Raw genomic sequence first — 14,453 nt, 5'->3', positions numbered from 1 at the left:
CCGCCCCTCTCCAAGGTGCAGCAGGTCGGGGCGGGGCGGGCAGGCCTGCAGGCACCTCCCCTGCCTCCCACTGCAGCAAGGCGACCCACCCAGTCCCACCACCAATCCAGCCTAGTTCCACAGAAGGGTCCCAAAAGAACCAGGTCAGAAATAGCCTTAGGCATGGTCTTTATTCACTTGGACACTGTACAAATATTACAATTTCCTTTTGCTGCAAAAAGTATAAAAATAATCTTTATATAGGAATCCATTCGTCACTGTAAATCTTTCTAAATCTCTGCAAATGGCTCTAAATGAGGGCAAATGAATAAATGGAAGTGGGGAGGCTATGGGACAGCAGGAGGTTGGGCCAATCCTCAGGGACTACCCACTCAGACTCCTAGCAGGAGACCTCTGTTCCTTCTCCTTCGCACCCCCACCCTCACCTGCAGGTTCTCAGGGCTTGGGGCCCGGCAGGAAGGGGGCACGTGAGAGGTCCACGAGGAGCTGGGGGTCAGGGCAGGAAGCAGCAGAGGAAGCTGGGAGTGGTGCTGGTATCCAGTTCCACCCCTGCTTCCCTCCTAGGGGGGAGGGGCTGGACAAGGTGCCCTGGGGGAGGGGAAGGCAGGCCTGTGCCACTGGGTGGCAGTGGAGCCTGGGCTCGGGAAGGCTCCGGGGAAGGACAGGTGAACACTTTGGCTCCACGGTGGAGGGGGCGGAGCCCCTTTCTCCTGCTCTGTAGCACGGTACAAGTGCCAATGCATGAGTGGGAGTTGTGGCCAAAACTGCAGTGAGGGAGGGCTGGGAAGCCAGGCGTCTGTGGTTCTCAAGCTATGCAGGGGTGGGGGGAGGGGGTCCCCAGGTCAGAGAGTCTGGGTCCCAGCCACACACAGCATGTCCCTTGTCAGTCAGAGGTTGAGAACAGGCACATCAAAGAGGTCACAGACACCTTCACTCTCGTCCAGGTTGTAGATGTAATCGTGGTCTCCAGGGGGCGGAGAAAGACGGAGGAGGGGGGCAAACACTGCAGAGAGCACTAGGCTGAGGCCCTGGGCCAAGGCCCCACCCAGCAGCTGCCCAGCCCTCCACCCACACCCACACCCACCTTCCGAGGACATCAACTCCTCCAGCAGCTCTGAGCTCATACACTCTGGGAAAGGAGAGAGAGCTCAGTTATACTCTGGCTCTGGGCTCCGGCCTCTCCACGCACCAAAGCCCTTGAGTGGGACCCCCACTACCTCATCTGAAGCTTTATACCCTTTGCCCTTAGTGCTTGGTACTAAGAAAGGCAAGAAAACAGCCAGAGGACCCTCACCCCCAGCCCCAGGCAAGAGATAGCCTACCTCGTGTGGGATCGAAGATCTCTGACAGCTCTTTAGGGAGTTCCAGAACTGAAAGACAAGGCCATGCTCAAGGCACAGTGGGCCAGCTGGTCTCACTGTACCCCCCAGCCTGGGGCTCCACCCATCTGAAGAGACGCAGCTCTGCCCCAGGCCAAGCTGGCACTATCTGATGCTTCCCCTGCTGAACCCCAATTCCTCAGTGCTGAGCCCAAGGTACCAAAGGCACACTGCAGGTGACCAGTACATCCTTGCTAACTCAGGCACTGTTAACCGGCAGCCTCCTTTCTGGTTCAGCGTGCACACCCTGCCTGAGGGAAGAGGACCCAGCCACGCCCACCCCTGCCGCCTGTCAGGCTCAGAGACCAGGCTCTGGCTCAGGTCACCCAGCAGAGGCAGAGGCGGAGATTTCAAAAGAGGCTGTACTACAGGGTGACGACTCTATTCTAACTCTGACAGGACGTACGCAGGAAGCAGAAAACGGAACTGGAGAAGACCAGGAGAGGCTTCAGAGGTAAGGCTTAGAAACTCAAGAGTGTATCCATGGGCCTTGGGGAGCCACTAAAGGTACTTTTGTAAAAGGAGATGCCACATCCAGCTTGCATCTCAGAAGGAACCTTCTATCAGTTGGGGTAGAGAGGAAGACGCTGAAGAAGCCAAGTGGCCAAGAGTCATCCTGAGTGTGAGGAAGCGAGAGGGATGGAAGGAGACGGCTGGGCTAGACCGCACCGAGCTGGCCTGGGGTGGGCCACAGAAGGCAGAAGAGAAGAGGGAGGGAGATGAACTGACAGGCAGGTGTCAGGCCTGGATGACTGGAGCCAATTGGAGGATGTGCACAGAGGTGGAAAAGCAAGTTTCAGGAGGGAAGTGAACTCAGTTGGGGCCACATGAGAATGAAGTATCCGTTAGATGGGCAGGGACTGGCAGGTGGACAGAGAGGTGTGATCAGGCTAAACAGAGGCTGTGGACTCATCTACCCAGAGCTGGAGTGCGCCCCACTCTGGAGTGGGACAGTGACCTGGGAAGCACCAGGAGATCAAAGAGAAGAGCCGAGAGCAGAAGGAGGAAAGAGCAGCCACAGGGAGTGGAAGCACCGCAGCTCTGTGGTGCTGCAGCAGAGGGAGACAGCTGCAACCTGAGGGTGACGGGGAGACCAAGGTGAGGGGCGGGCAGAGAATCACTTTTTCAAGGAGCCCAGGCAGAGAGGACACAGGGAAGGTGAGAGGGGACACAAAGGAGCAAGAGTCAATAATGAGGTCAGAGTTAGGGGGTTCCGAGGGGTAGCAACAGGGCTTGAGGGTCAAATTTAGTCCTACAGGGACAAAAAGGACACCACTCTGACCACCAGACACAGGCAGGGGCGGACAGGAGAGCTGAGTTGTAGCCCCAGTTCTGTGAGTGATTTAGGGCTGCACGGGCATCCGGGGGGCCTAGGTGGGCAGATACTCACCGCCTGTGGGGTCTGCCTTGATAGGCTCAAAGGAGGTAGAAGGGTTGAGTGCGGACGAACTGCTGGTGCTGCTGCTGGTGCTGCTGCTGCTGCTGCTGTCCAGCAGGGCAGATGACTGTAGTGGCCGGGTGTCCAGCGTCGTCAGGCCCAGGGGGAGGGAGCTGAGCTCACCACTGTCCTTGCTCTCAGTTCCAGGGCCACCACTCACTGCAACCACATTCCCAGGAAGCGGTCACTGAGCTTGGCTGGCCAGGATGACCACAGTCCTGGTTCTCAGACCCAAGGAGAATCAGGCACTGGCAGTCACCCCAGAAAAGGTAACATGGAAACGAGTCACTGAAGGAGATACAGGCACAAGGCCCATAGGAGGGAGATGTCCCTTCAGGCAGCACTTGCCTACCCCACAAGGCCAGAGAAAGGCCAGTTCCCCTGCCATGTCTCTTCCCACTCTGTGGATGGCACTCCACACAGAAGCACTGCCCTGGGCCCCCAAAGGTGCCTGTTGTCTCACCTGTGATCTCAGTTGCTGGGTCGGCCACCCCCTGAATGTCGGTACTGCCCGATACAGGGGCAGGGGTCGTCAGCTGGGGACTGCTTGGCCGTGAGGCTTCCTGGGGCTGGGCTGGGGCAGGCTTGGGCAGAGGCGGAGGGGTAGAAAGAGCAGGTGGACTCTGGAGCAGATCTTCAGGTGGTGGCACGGGCACAGCCACGGGTGGGGAGCTCCACGCCTCCTTATTCACCAGCAGCACCTCGATGGGGCCACTCACGCTCTTCAAGTGAATCTGGTACTTCTTCTGCCCATTGAGACCCTGGAGGTGGGTGGGAAGGGATGAGCAAGAGCAGCACTGGAGGCAGGGCTGGTTCCGCCCTGCCCTTGGGTCAGGGCCACAGTGTCCTCTCCCATCCGAGCTGCCCATCCTCCTAGATAACCCCAAACCCTGGGCCTCCCCCTGCCCGCCCCACCCGGGACTTATCAGGCTCCACAGCCAGCACCCGCCCTCAATCAACCCTGCCTGCCTGGGCTGTGTACCCACCTCTGGGATGGGCACCTCCAGGCTGGTGCCCGACGGGGCTCGGATGGCCAGGAGGGTGTCTCCTGGAATGACAAGGAGTCTAAGTCAGGGCTCAGGAGCTCAATCTGAGCTGGAAACGGAGGTATCTACCCCCTGGAGGGAAGCAGATCATGGTGTCTGAGGGACGGGGAGTTTGCTTCATCCACAGTGGCTGTGACAGAACTAAAGCTTTGCTCTCCCTGAGGGCCCAGGGTCAGTAACGAGGAAACCTGGGTTCCAACGCATGAAGTGAGAGACTGCTGGTCACGGGCACCTCACTTGTCCATGGATGGGGCTGACCCCTACGTACGGGTGTTACAGCCAAGGAAAGTCCCTTTTCTAGGACTAGCCCGAGAGATACAAGAGGGAGAAAGAACCAGACTGACTGCAAGTAGGAAACACGCGTGCAAGAGCGTGCACAGCTGCACACGCGTGGAGACTCTCCACTCCCTGTGCCTCTGTCACGCCCAGAAGCCAAACCCAGGGCACAGCAAAGACTCGAGCACCAGCAGGGAGCCAAGCCAAGATTCTCGCCTGTGCGGAGCTGGCCTCCGAGTGCCCGGGGCCCTCAAACTGTAGACTTACCCTGCCTGGTTTCTCTCTGGGCAGGCCCAGGAACCCTCCTGAGACAGAACTCTCCTTGGGCACTGAGCACAGCCCAGCCCCGGCCCCCTCTCCCCGCAGCCCAGGCTCCACTCACCAGCAAAGCATCTGCAGATGTCCTCATGAGTCACGTAGGCCAAGGTGTGGGGGTTAAGGAAAGCGGCTGCGGACTACAGAGACTCGCCCTTTAGCAAAGCTCTGACACACAAGCCCGGGGGAAAAGCGCTGGGGCCTGGGGTCTGGGGTCCACAGCCACGACTGCATGGGGGGAGGCTCGAAGAGGGAGTCTGCGGCTGGGACCTGGCCAGAGGCTGCGGGACCACCTCCCCAAGAGGAACAGGGCCCAGGGCACCGCGGGCAAAGCCAGCCAGACCAGGAGGATATCAGCTGTTCTGCACGTCCTCCGTGACGTTCCGGATGCTCTGCTGCACCCACACCTTGTGCTGGTCCAGCTCCTGCTCCCGCTGCTGCAGCTCCTCGATCTCTGCCTTGAGCTCGATCAGCTTGTCGGCAATCTCCCGGGTGTTGCAGCCAGGCCCCACGCCCCTGAGCCCGGGAGCGGGGCTGAGCACGGCGCCGGCCACACGGGGCCCCGGGTCCCTGCTGCTCCCCCCACCTCACGCCCTGAGCCCTGGAGCGGGGCTGAGAGCAGCGCCGGCCACTGGGGGCCCCGGGTCCCTGCTGCTCCCCCCACCCCACGCCCTGAGCCCGGGAGTGGGGCTGAGAGCAGCGCCGGCCACTCGGGGCCCCGGGTCCCTGCTGCTCCCTCCACCCCACGCCCTGAGCCCGGGAGCGGGGCTGAGAGCAGCGCCGGCCACTCGGGGCCCCGGGTCCCTGCTGCTCCCCCCACCCCACGCCCTGAGCCCTGGAGCGGGGCTGAGCGTGGCGCCGGCCACTCGGGGCCCCGGGGCCCTGCTGCTCCCTCCACCCCACGCCCTGAGCCCGGGAGCGGGGCTGAGAGCAGCGCTGGCCACTGGGGGCCCCAGGTCCCTGCTGCTCCCTCCACCCCGCACCCCTGATCCTCCGGAGCAGGAGGCCCTACTGCCCTCCCAGACACCCCCACTCACTTCCACTGGATGCTGTTCTTGGATTTCTTCTCAATCAGCCCAATACCTTCCAACACGTTGGTAATGTCATAAATCCGCCGCTTCTGGCGCACAGCTAGGGTGTCAGCTGCCTGGCGGACAGAACAGAGAACGCTCAGTCCTCACCGCAGGTGTAACCCCAGCTACGCCGGATTTGGGCTGTGGGGGGGCCCGGGGCCCAGGCCTATCAGGCCTCCCAAGCACTACAGCGGCTCAGGGGCGCGAGCTGGAAGGAGATCCGGCACGGCAAACGAAGCAAAGTCCTAATGCTCTTCTCCCCCACGCCGGCCAGGGAGGCCACGAGGACCAGCACCTGCAGCCCCGAGCACGGCCCGATGGCCCCCGGCTGAATGAATGAAACAGCGAGAAGGCACACGGATGGCAGCCGGCACTCGCCAGGACTCAGGCAGGCCGCCCCGGGGGTTCCCGCTATCGACTCCGGCCTGGTCCACCATCCCCCCTGTCGCCCTGGAGCCCGGGCCACACCAGCTTGAGGTCAAGCACGCCGTCCTTGGCCTCCTGCAGAAGTGACACGAACTTGGTGGTAAGAAGCCCCAGGCTCTTCTCATGCCGGCTGGGGGTGCCCGGGGGCGGCGGCGCCTGCGGCCCGGCCTCCGCCATCGCGCCCGCCCGCCGCCTCCCCTCAGCCAGGCCAGGCCAGGCCGGCGCCGCCGCCACTTCCGCTTCCGTTCCTGGCCACCCGGCCGCCGGAGCTAGCGTCGCTACTTCCGCTTCCGCCTCACGCCCTTCCAGGGCATCTGTCGCAATTCCTGTCTACGGACACGGACGCAAAACTTCGGGGACCATCAGCAAATATCCAGCCGCCCAAGAAGACGAAAACAACCCTGTGTTCCAGGGAGAATGGACCAGCAAGCTGGGGACGATGTGGTGGAGGTCGCGCAGTCCCGGCGGTAGAGAATGGGAAGCTACTGGAACCTTCCTTGCCAATGTGCCCCCAACACCACTAATTCCCAAGATGGGGGAAAGTATACCACACCACCTGATAAACCCAGCCTGCTCCTCCCAACCTGATTCTCAATGGCTCAAGTCCTTGGGTCTCTGCCACCCACGTGGGAGTCCCTTATGGAATTGCTGGCTCCTGGCTTCATTCTGGCCCAGGCTGGCTGTTGTGGGCATTTGGGGGAGTGAACCAGCGGATGGAAGTCTCTGTTTCTCTCTCCCTCTGCCTTCAAAATAAAATGAAAATAAGTAAAATAGTTTTTAAAAAATTAACAAACCTGCTGCTAAAGGCTGCTCCAGTGTCCTGGTCCCACAGCAGGCACTCACTACACCTAGTTTTGCATGTCTCCCCATCCCCACCCCCTTCCCTGGTCCCAACCTCATCCTGCTCTTAGCTCCACACTACAGCACTCAGAGGCCTTGGGACCAGAGTCACTTCTCGGACAAGGCGGAGATGTCACTCATCTCTCCCCGTAAGTAAAGTCCCGGAGCAGCACCTGGCGAGAAGGAGGCATTGGGTACCTGCTCATGTCGCTTTACGACTTTACCGTTGCTGCAAGGTTCTCTGGGAAACAGCCTTTGGGACAGGGATTTCCCTGACTATGAGGGCCCCACATGGAGACAAGCACAGCTGGGCAGAGGTAGTTACAGCAGAGGCCTCAGCCCACCTCCCCTTCTGGGGTGCCTCCACCCAGGCGGGGGGCCCGGGCTGCCCACTCCAATACTGGCTAAGAGCAGAAGCGGCAGCAATGGGCACTCCTGCTGGCCGGGCAAATGGGGATCTCTGGCCTGAACTCCTGGACGGTGGGTTTGGCTCATGCGCTGAATGTCCACATGTTATCAACACCCTGTAGTCTCCTCCCCGGCTTCCTGTGATTCTCAAGGTATCAGGGCCCTGTCCTGCTGTCACCCACCGGGCCCCCGCACCACAGCACCTGCCCCCTCACCCTCTACAGAAGCACACCCTTCCTCCCTTCCTCTGAGGGGCCCATCCGCTGTTTGCTTTTGCTTTTTTTCTTTTTTCTTTTTAAGATTTATTTATTTATTTGAAAGGTAGAATTACAGTGAGAGAGGGAGAGAGAGAAAGAGATCTCCCATCTGCTGGTTCACTCTCCAAATGGCTGCAAGCCAGGAGCCTGGAGCTTCATCCAGCTCTCCGAGGTGGGTGGCAGGGGCCCAAGCACTTGAGCCATCTTCTGAGACTTCCCAGGCGCCTGAGCAGGGAGCTGGATGGGAAGTGGGGCAGCCTCCACGGGATGCAGGCTAAGCAGCAATGCTAGGCCCCAGCTGTGATGTTTGCTTCCGTCTGCACACTTCACCCTTAGCCCGGTGGACGCATCTGTGCCCTGAGCACTCAGAGGTCCCAGGTGGTCTGGGCGATACTTGAGGACCCCAGGGAGTACACTCCCTCCCCCACCCCTCAGGGAAGTGGCACCCAGGCCCCCCCCCCCCCAGTCCAGATGCTTTTTCCTGTTGGGAATAAAGTGCCAGAGACTCGGCTTCCTTCCTTTCTGCCTTGGGGAGGGAGGGGCTTGGCGGGAGGAAGGGGATTCTGGGCTGAGAAGTGGGAGAGAAGCGTCCTCGGGGAGAGGAATTCTGCTACGTGCCCGGTTGGCTCTGAGTGCCCGGCTCAGCTGGGGGAGACGGCCGTTCTCAAGGCCAAGGCCGTTTGCAGAAGAGGGAGAACTGGATGCTTGCTCAAGTCTGGTAAGTTCTCCAGCAAACCGTCCTGGGGATCTCAGAGCAGGAACAGGGTTCAGCGGAGAACTGAGCCCACCCTGCCTCCGCAGGCACCACTGAGAAACCCAGCGGGCGGAGGCCTCCCAGGTGCCTCCCCATCACGCACGCACGCCTCCCTCTTGTCTCCTGAGGGGGCAGGGCAAGAACCTTCCTCCTTCTCCCCAGAGGGGCCTAGACAGAGGCAGCCGCTCTGAGGAGCACCCACTCTGCCTGCTCTACCCCACACCCTTGCGCCTCCTCCCAGCTCAGCTCGGGCTCCTCCAGGCCTTCCATGGACTCCGTGGCCAAGGACCAAATGCAGCCAGTCCTTCCCCCAGGTATGAGGCCTGCTCGGTGGACAACGGGGGTAGGGGGCGTGATGGGGATGATGGGTTGAGTCCTCCCTGACAGTTCTGGTTAGAGCTCCATAGGGCAGTGAGGGGAGCGGGCTGAGGTGCATGTTTAGCGACCGCTTCCCGCCGGCCCTCCCTAACTGACTCAGCTGTCCAGGCTCTTCCTGCCCGGGGCCTGAGTGGCCAGAGCAGGAGAGAGCGGAACAGCTGGCCCGGGGCGCGGCGCTCAAGTGGGCCTCTGGCATCTTCTACCGGCCGGAGCAGCTGGCCAGGCTGGGCCAGTACCGCAGCCGTGAGATGCAGCGCACCTGCTCCCTGGAAGCACGAATTAAGGTGGGCAGGGCGGGAGGGCAGCGGTGCCAGGGGTGGGCTGTGGGGCTGGCCAGGCCTCACTGACACCTGTCCACAGTCGGCGGTACAGTCATACCTGGAAGGTGTGCAGACTGGCATGTGGCAGCTGAGCCGGGCCCTTGAGGCTGTGCAGGGGACACGGGAGGCCCTGAGCCAGGCGCACGGGTTGCTCCAGGACATGGCCCAAGTCTCACAGACCCTCGAGCCCCTGCGGGAGCAGGTTTCCCAGCACAAGCAACTGCAGGTCCTGTCTCAGTTGCTGCCCCGGCTGCAGGCAGGTGAGTGTACAGGAACCCTGGGTTGGTCCACGTACACCCAACATTGGTCAAGGCTCTGGGGCACTGGGGAAGAGACTGCATGCAGAGACCAACCAGGCAGCTCCCAGAGAGTAGCCCAGGCTTCAGATGGCCCAGGAAGCAGGCCGCAGAGTCAGCCTATCCTAGGGTGGTCAAGCACAGGCTAGTTGAGCAGGACAAACACCCAGTCAGGAGGCTCTGTGGTTTGTTTTTAAAGATTTGTTTATTTATTTGAAAGGCAGGGTTACAGAGAGGCAGAGGCAGAGGCAGAGGCAGAGGGAGAGAGAGAGAGAGAGAGAGAGAGAGAGAGAGAGAGAGAGAATCTTCCATCCCCAAAAGGCTACAATGCTAGGCTACAATGTCTGGGACTCCATCTGGGTCTCCCACATGGCTGGCAGGGACTCAAGTCCTTGGGCCATCTTCTGCTGCTTTCCCAGGCACATTAACAGGGAGCAGGATGGAAAGTAGAGCAGCCAGGACTCAAACCAGCGCCCATATGGGACACTGGCATTAGAAGCGGCAGCTTACTCCACTGTGCCACTGTGCGGGGCCCGCCCTGGCTGTCAATACATACTTCCCTAACAGGGTGGTGACAAGTCGCCAGCGTGGCTTCTGAGCTCCTCCTGACTTCCCTTTAGGACCCTCAGCTTCTTTGTGTTCCCTTAGCTGGAGGATGCACACCTGACCCACCCGGCCTCCAGAACTTTCCCTGGAGCTTTTCAGATTGGCTGACGCTCTACTGTACTGAAATAAAGGATTTATGTATTTGAAAGGCAGAGTAAGAGAGGGAGAAGAGAGGGAGAGAGAGTGAGCTTCCATCTGCTGATCCACCCCCCAAATGGTGCAACAGCTGGTGCTGGACCAGGCTGAAGCCAAGAGCCAGGAGCTCTCCCATATGGAGGACAGGGACTCAAATACTTGAGCCGTCATTTGCAGCTTTCCAGGCTCATGAGCAGGGAGCTGGACGGGAAACAGCACGCAGGCCTGCAGCTGGCACTCTGATATGATTCAGGTGTCCCAAGCGGCAGCCTGAGCCTCTGCACCGGAGGGCTAGCCCCTGGGTTTGAACTATTTTGTACACAGTCCCTGGCTCAGGACCTCAGTGTCATGTCACACCCACCGCACAGGGAGGAGGCCTGTACCCCGGGGCTGTCTCATCTTCTCTCTCCTCAGTGCCAGCAGCTGTGGTCCACACCCAGAGCCTGATTGATGCCCAACGACTCTTGGAGGCATACGTGAGCCTGCGGGAGCTGGAGCAGCTGCAGGAGGAGACGTGGGCTCCCCTGGGAGGCCTGGAGTTGCCCGTCTTCCAGGGGCTGGGCCTCCTGGCGGAGGCACTGGGCCAGGCTGTGGAGGCAGCTGCGGGGGCTGCAGGGCAGCTGGCACGGGAGAACCCAGCCCTGCTGGTGGCAGCCGTGCGTGTAGCAGAGGTGGAGGCTGGGCGTGCACCTGGCACAGGGCAGGCCCCTCGGGACTGGAGGCAGCGCTTTCTGCGGGCACTGCAGGAGGGCCTGCAGCAGACCCACTTTGCACCGCCTCTGCTGCCGGGGCCAGGGGCCCTAGCAGGGTGGCTGGAGGCTCTGCGGGTAGCCCTGCCTGCGGAGCTGGCCACAGCGGAGGCACTGGTCGCACCCTGCTGCCCGCCACACTACAACGTGGTCCAGCTGTGGGCCCACACCCTGCACAGCGGCCTCCGCCGCTGCCTGCAGCAACTCCTTGCAGGGCCTGTACTGGGAGCTGCCGATGCCTTCGCCTTGCTGCACTGGGCACTGCACGTGTACCTGGGGTCAGTGCCCCTGTGGCTGTGGGAAGTGGGGAGATCCGAGGCTGGGGGCTCAGCATGATGCCGAGCCACCGATCTCCAGACAGGAGATGATGGGGGGCCTGGAGTTGGGACCTGAGGCTGACGTGTCCCAGCTAGAGCCCCTGCTGGCCTTGGAGGACATCGAGCAGTTGGAGGCAACGTTTGTGGCCCAAGTTCAGGTAAGTAGTTGTGGATCCAGAGAAAGTGCCCAGCAGCCTTGGGCCTCTGTAGAACTGAGCGCCTGTGCCCTGCCACCTCCTGCTGTCCCTCACTCCTTCCCCTAGGCAAATGTAATCCCGTGGATGCAGAAGGCGCTGGATGGGGAGGTAGCTGAGTGGCACCGGGAGCAGGAGCCCAACACAGACCTGGCTGGCTTTTACCACTCACCAATGCCAGCCATCGTGCTGCAGGTGGGTAGGAGGCAGCCAGGGCAAGGGGAAAGGGGGCAGGGTGAGGAGCGTTGCTGATGGTGGCCTTCCCTGCCCGTAGATCCTGGATGAGAACATTCGAGTGAGCAGCCTGGTCAGCGAGTCCCTGCAGCGGCGGGTGCACAGCATGGCGCTGTCAGAACTGGGTGTATTCCTGAGGAGGTCTGCCCAGTCCTGCCCTTTGCCCCCGGGGGGGGGGGTCCCCAGGGGCTCTGAGTGTTTAAGATGCGCCAGTGGGTGAAAAACGACTTGGGCATTGTGGAGGAGGGGGCAGGAGTCCCCAGGCCTGGGGCTGTGGGGGCACAGTAGCAGCAGCCAGCACGGAAGCCACTCTATCCTTTGCAGCTTCAGCGACGCTCTCATCCGGTTCTCCAGAGACCACCTCAGGGGGGAAGCCACCGCCCCTCAGTACGTGTCCTACCTCCTGGCTGCCCTCAACCACCAATCAGCACTCAGGTACCAAAAGGCCCCTCCCACCCCCTACTGAGTACCTACTACCTGTGGACCCAGCCCGCTCCTGGCCACCCAGAACTTTAGATTCACAGAACTCTGGGGTTCCAGTCCTAGTTCTGCTAATTATGAGCTGTGTGACCTTGGGTGAGTTACCTAATCTCTCTGAGTCTCACTTTTCTCGCGAGTATTCTGTGGGCAACAATGGAATGTTCTGAGAATCACACGAGATGGTGGATGTGAAGTCTGTACCCCAGACCCTGGGATGGGTGCCAATTATTCATTTATCCGCTCAGCAAATATTCATCAAAGCCCCCACTCGGTGCCAAGTAGTGTCTAGGGTCACAGCTGTGCGCAAAACAAAAAATTCTCTTCCTCTTGGATGAGGGCAGGGAGAACAGGTGATAATGGTTTTTTATTCCCTCCTGGCTGAGATGAACTCCCTCCCCCGACGGACAAGGAAACAGAAATCTAAAGAATAACTTGTTCAAGGCCACACAGAGGCAGGTTCCGCTGGGCTGTGTCCCTTCTTCTAGGTCACAGAGAGCCCTCCGCCCCCGCCCCCAGCTTTAATCCGCATCTCAAGACTTTCCCAAGTGTGGGAGCGGCCACACACTCCTGCCACGAGGTGGCGCCCGAGCTGCCGGACAGCGGAGGGCCGTGCGGGCCTTGGCCTTGGTCCTGAAGCGAATTTTTTGGTCCGTCCAGCTCCTCGGTGTCGGTGCTACAGCCGGACGGGGCGGCTCCAGGAGCCTTGGCTCCGGTAGAAGCCGCGCTGGACGAGCTGCAGAGGAGGATCTGTCGCCTGGTGTTGGAGGCGCTGCTGGTGGAGCTCCAGGTGAGGCCTCCTTGGGGTCTCGAGATGAGGTTGGCGGTGAAGAAACAGCGTGGGTGCGTGGTTCTCCGCGGGGAGTGCCTGGGTCTGGGTCTTTTTTCCAGCCCCACCTTCGCCCCACGCCTCCCGCAGCCCCTGTTCGCGGCTCTGCCCTCGCGCCAGTGGCTGTCGAGCTCGGAGCTGCTGGACGGCGTGTGCGAGCGCACGGCGCGCTTCTGCCGGGACTTCTGGCGCGTGCGGAACCCGGCGGTGCAGGTGCGTCGGGGGAGAAAAGTGGGACAGGGGCAGCGCGCAGGAGAAAGGTGACCTGCACCCACGCGATCGCCTTGCCCCAGCAGCTGCTGGCCGAGGTGGAGCGCGCCGTGGTGCTGCAGTACCTGCGCGCGCTGATGCAGGGCCGCCTCGTGTGCCGCGGCGCTGAACAGCGGGCCCAGGCGGCCGAGCGCCTGCAGCACGACGCCGCCCAGCTCCGCGAGCTGTTCCTGGGTCTGGTAAGAGCTCGTGGGGCGGGCGGAGGGGCCGGGGGCCGAGGGCCATGGCCGGACCCTATGCCGACGTGCGCAGGGCCTGGAGGAGAGCGCGCACTGCGCGCCGGTGCTGCTCGCGCTAAGGGAGCTGCTGAGCCTCCGCGACCCCGCACTACTCGGCCTCGAGGTGGCTGGCCTGCGGCAGCAGTTTCCCGACGTGAGGTGCGGGGGCGGCGGGAGGGGAGGGAGGAGGCGCTCGGGGTGGGGGGGCCGGGTGGGGCTGACGCACCTTCCCGACGCCCCCGCAGCGAGGACCACGTCTCCGCCCTCTTGGATCTGCGCGGGGACGTCTCCCGGGAGCAGCGCCAGGCCGCGCTCAGCTCCCTGCAGGCGGGCCCGCCGCCCTCGTCCCCCACGGGCCGCCGGGCCCTCTTCAGCCTCGTGCCGGCGCCCACGCCCTCTGCATCTTCCTGCCTCCCCTCGGGGCCCTGCGCCTGACGCCGCCGGTCAGCCTGCGGAATAAAGAAATCCATGCCCCCTCCCCCGTGTGCCTGCAATCTGTGTGTGTTGGGGAAGTGGGGAGAAAATACAGGTGCCCGCTGGGGTTAGGGTGTCCACATCTGGGATGTCCTGGCTCCAGTCCTCGCACGCCGGAGCGCCGCGTGGGCTCAGACACGCTCCTCCGTGTGGGTCCCACCCCCGCGAGACAGTGGGCCAGGGGCTCGGCGGCCCTGGACCCCGCCCCCGAGCCCCGCCTGGCCCCACCCCCGGTGGTCTCGGGCGCGCGCTGGCGCGCAGTCTGACGCGAACCCCCTCGCCTTCGTGAGAGCGCGCGCGCGCCCGAGTGTGTGCGTCGCCTGCGTCGGCTCCCGCGGGCTGGGCGGCGAGCGGCCGGCGTGGAGAAGCGGCACGGCGGGCGGCCCGAGGCGAAGCGAACAGGTGGGGGCGCGGCACGCGGACAGAACCCTCAGGCAAGGCCAAGACAATGCGCGGCGCGCTCCCCCTCCTCCTCTACCAGAGAAGCCCCTCGCCATTGTCTTCTGGCCCCACCCTCCATTGGGCACGCCCTTCGTTCTCTCCTCCGCCGCTTATTGGCTACAGGTCCCGGCCCCCCTCGATCTTTCGGTCCTCATTGGCTCTTCTGCCACGTTATCTTCTCCGGGATTTCTTATTGGCGCAGGCCACACCCTCTCTCTTGTCACCGGACCCCGCCTTCAGCAGTCGCGGGCTCCTCCCCTTCCATCCCAGCCTTCATTCATTCTGCATCTCGTGCTGGATGCT

The 14,453-nt window shown here is 62.0% G+C and overlaps 2 protein-coding genes across 3 annotated transcripts; one reads left to right on the top strand and one right to left on the bottom strand.

The window, feature by feature from the left end:
* Positions 1–136: 136 nt before the first annotated feature.
* On the bottom strand, positions 137–6,138 carry E2F4 (E2F transcription factor 4). Its single transcript, XM_062176728.1, has 10 exons — positions 5,996–6,138; positions 5,492–5,601; positions 4,809–4,970; positions 4,522–4,565; positions 3,804–3,865; positions 3,281–3,578; positions 2,770–2,976; positions 1,323–1,370; positions 1,085–1,129; positions 137–1,003 (listed from the first exon to the last, which is right to left on the bottom strand). Exons 1-10 carry the CDS (start codon positions 6,128–6,130, stop codon positions 888–890), a joined length of 1,227 nt encoding a protein of 408 aa, XP_062032712.1. The 5' UTR covers positions 6,131–6,138; the 3' UTR covers positions 137–887.
* EXOC3L1 (exocyst complex component 3 like 1) lies at positions 2,973–13,670 on the top strand. 2 transcript variants are annotated; one of them, XM_062176718.1, is made up of 14 exons: positions 2,973–3,086; positions 8,454–8,526; positions 8,699–8,874; positions 8,951–9,170; positions 10,362–10,974; positions 11,054–11,171; positions 11,277–11,402; positions 11,482–11,582; positions 11,766–11,876; positions 12,579–12,708; positions 12,838–12,960; positions 13,044–13,196; positions 13,270–13,394; positions 13,481–13,670. In XM_062176718.1, the coding sequence occupies exons 1-14, from the start codon at positions 3,024–3,026 to the stop codon at positions 13,668–13,670; spliced, it is 2,322 nt and encodes a 773-aa protein (XP_062032702.1). In that variant the 5' UTR covers positions 2,973–3,023. The 2 variants fall into 2 exon arrangements, with proteins under 2 accessions (XP_062032702.1, XP_062032703.1); XM_062176719.1 differs by lacking the exon at positions 2,973–3,086 and adding an exon at positions 8,020–8,176.
* Positions 13,671–14,453: the final 783 nt, after the last annotated feature.

Source organism: Lepus europaeus, chromosome 19 (genome assembly GCF_033115175.1).
Source record: "Lepus europaeus isolate LE1 chromosome 19, mLepTim1.pri, whole genome shotgun sequence".
Taxonomy (NCBI): domain Eukaryota; kingdom Metazoa; phylum Chordata; class Mammalia; order Lagomorpha; family Leporidae; genus Lepus; species Lepus europaeus.
The sequence above is the reverse complement of the archived record's forward strand: the minus strand, read 5'-3'. Positions and strand labels throughout refer to the sequence as shown.

Bases quoted from the DNA above. Each gene is read 5' to 3' on its own strand.
- EXOC3L1 (XM_062176718.1), top strand. From the start codon at position 3,024: ATGACCACAGTCCTGGTTCTCAGACCCAAGGAGAATCAGGCACTGGCA. The intron at 8,527-8,698 runs GTATGAGGCCTG...TCAGCTGTCCAG, and splicing joins GCAGCCAGTCCTTCCCCCAG to GCTCTTCCTGCCCGGGGCCT. The intron at 13,395-13,480 runs GTGCGGGGGCGG...ACGCCCCCGCAG, and splicing joins CAGCAGTTTCCCGACGTGAG to CGAGGACCACGTCTCCGCCC.
- E2F4 (XM_062176728.1), bottom strand. From the start codon at position 6,130: ATGGCGGAGGCCGGGCCGCAGGCGCCGCCGCCCCCGGGCACCCCCAGC. The intron at 4,566-4,808 runs ATATCCTCCTGG...TAACCCCCACAC, and splicing joins GAGGACGTGCAGAACAGCTG to CTTGGCCTACGTGACTCATG. The intron at 1,130-1,322 runs GTAGGCTATCTC...CTCCTTTCCCAG, and splicing joins GATCTTCGATCCCACACGAG to AGTGTATGAGCTCAGAGCTG.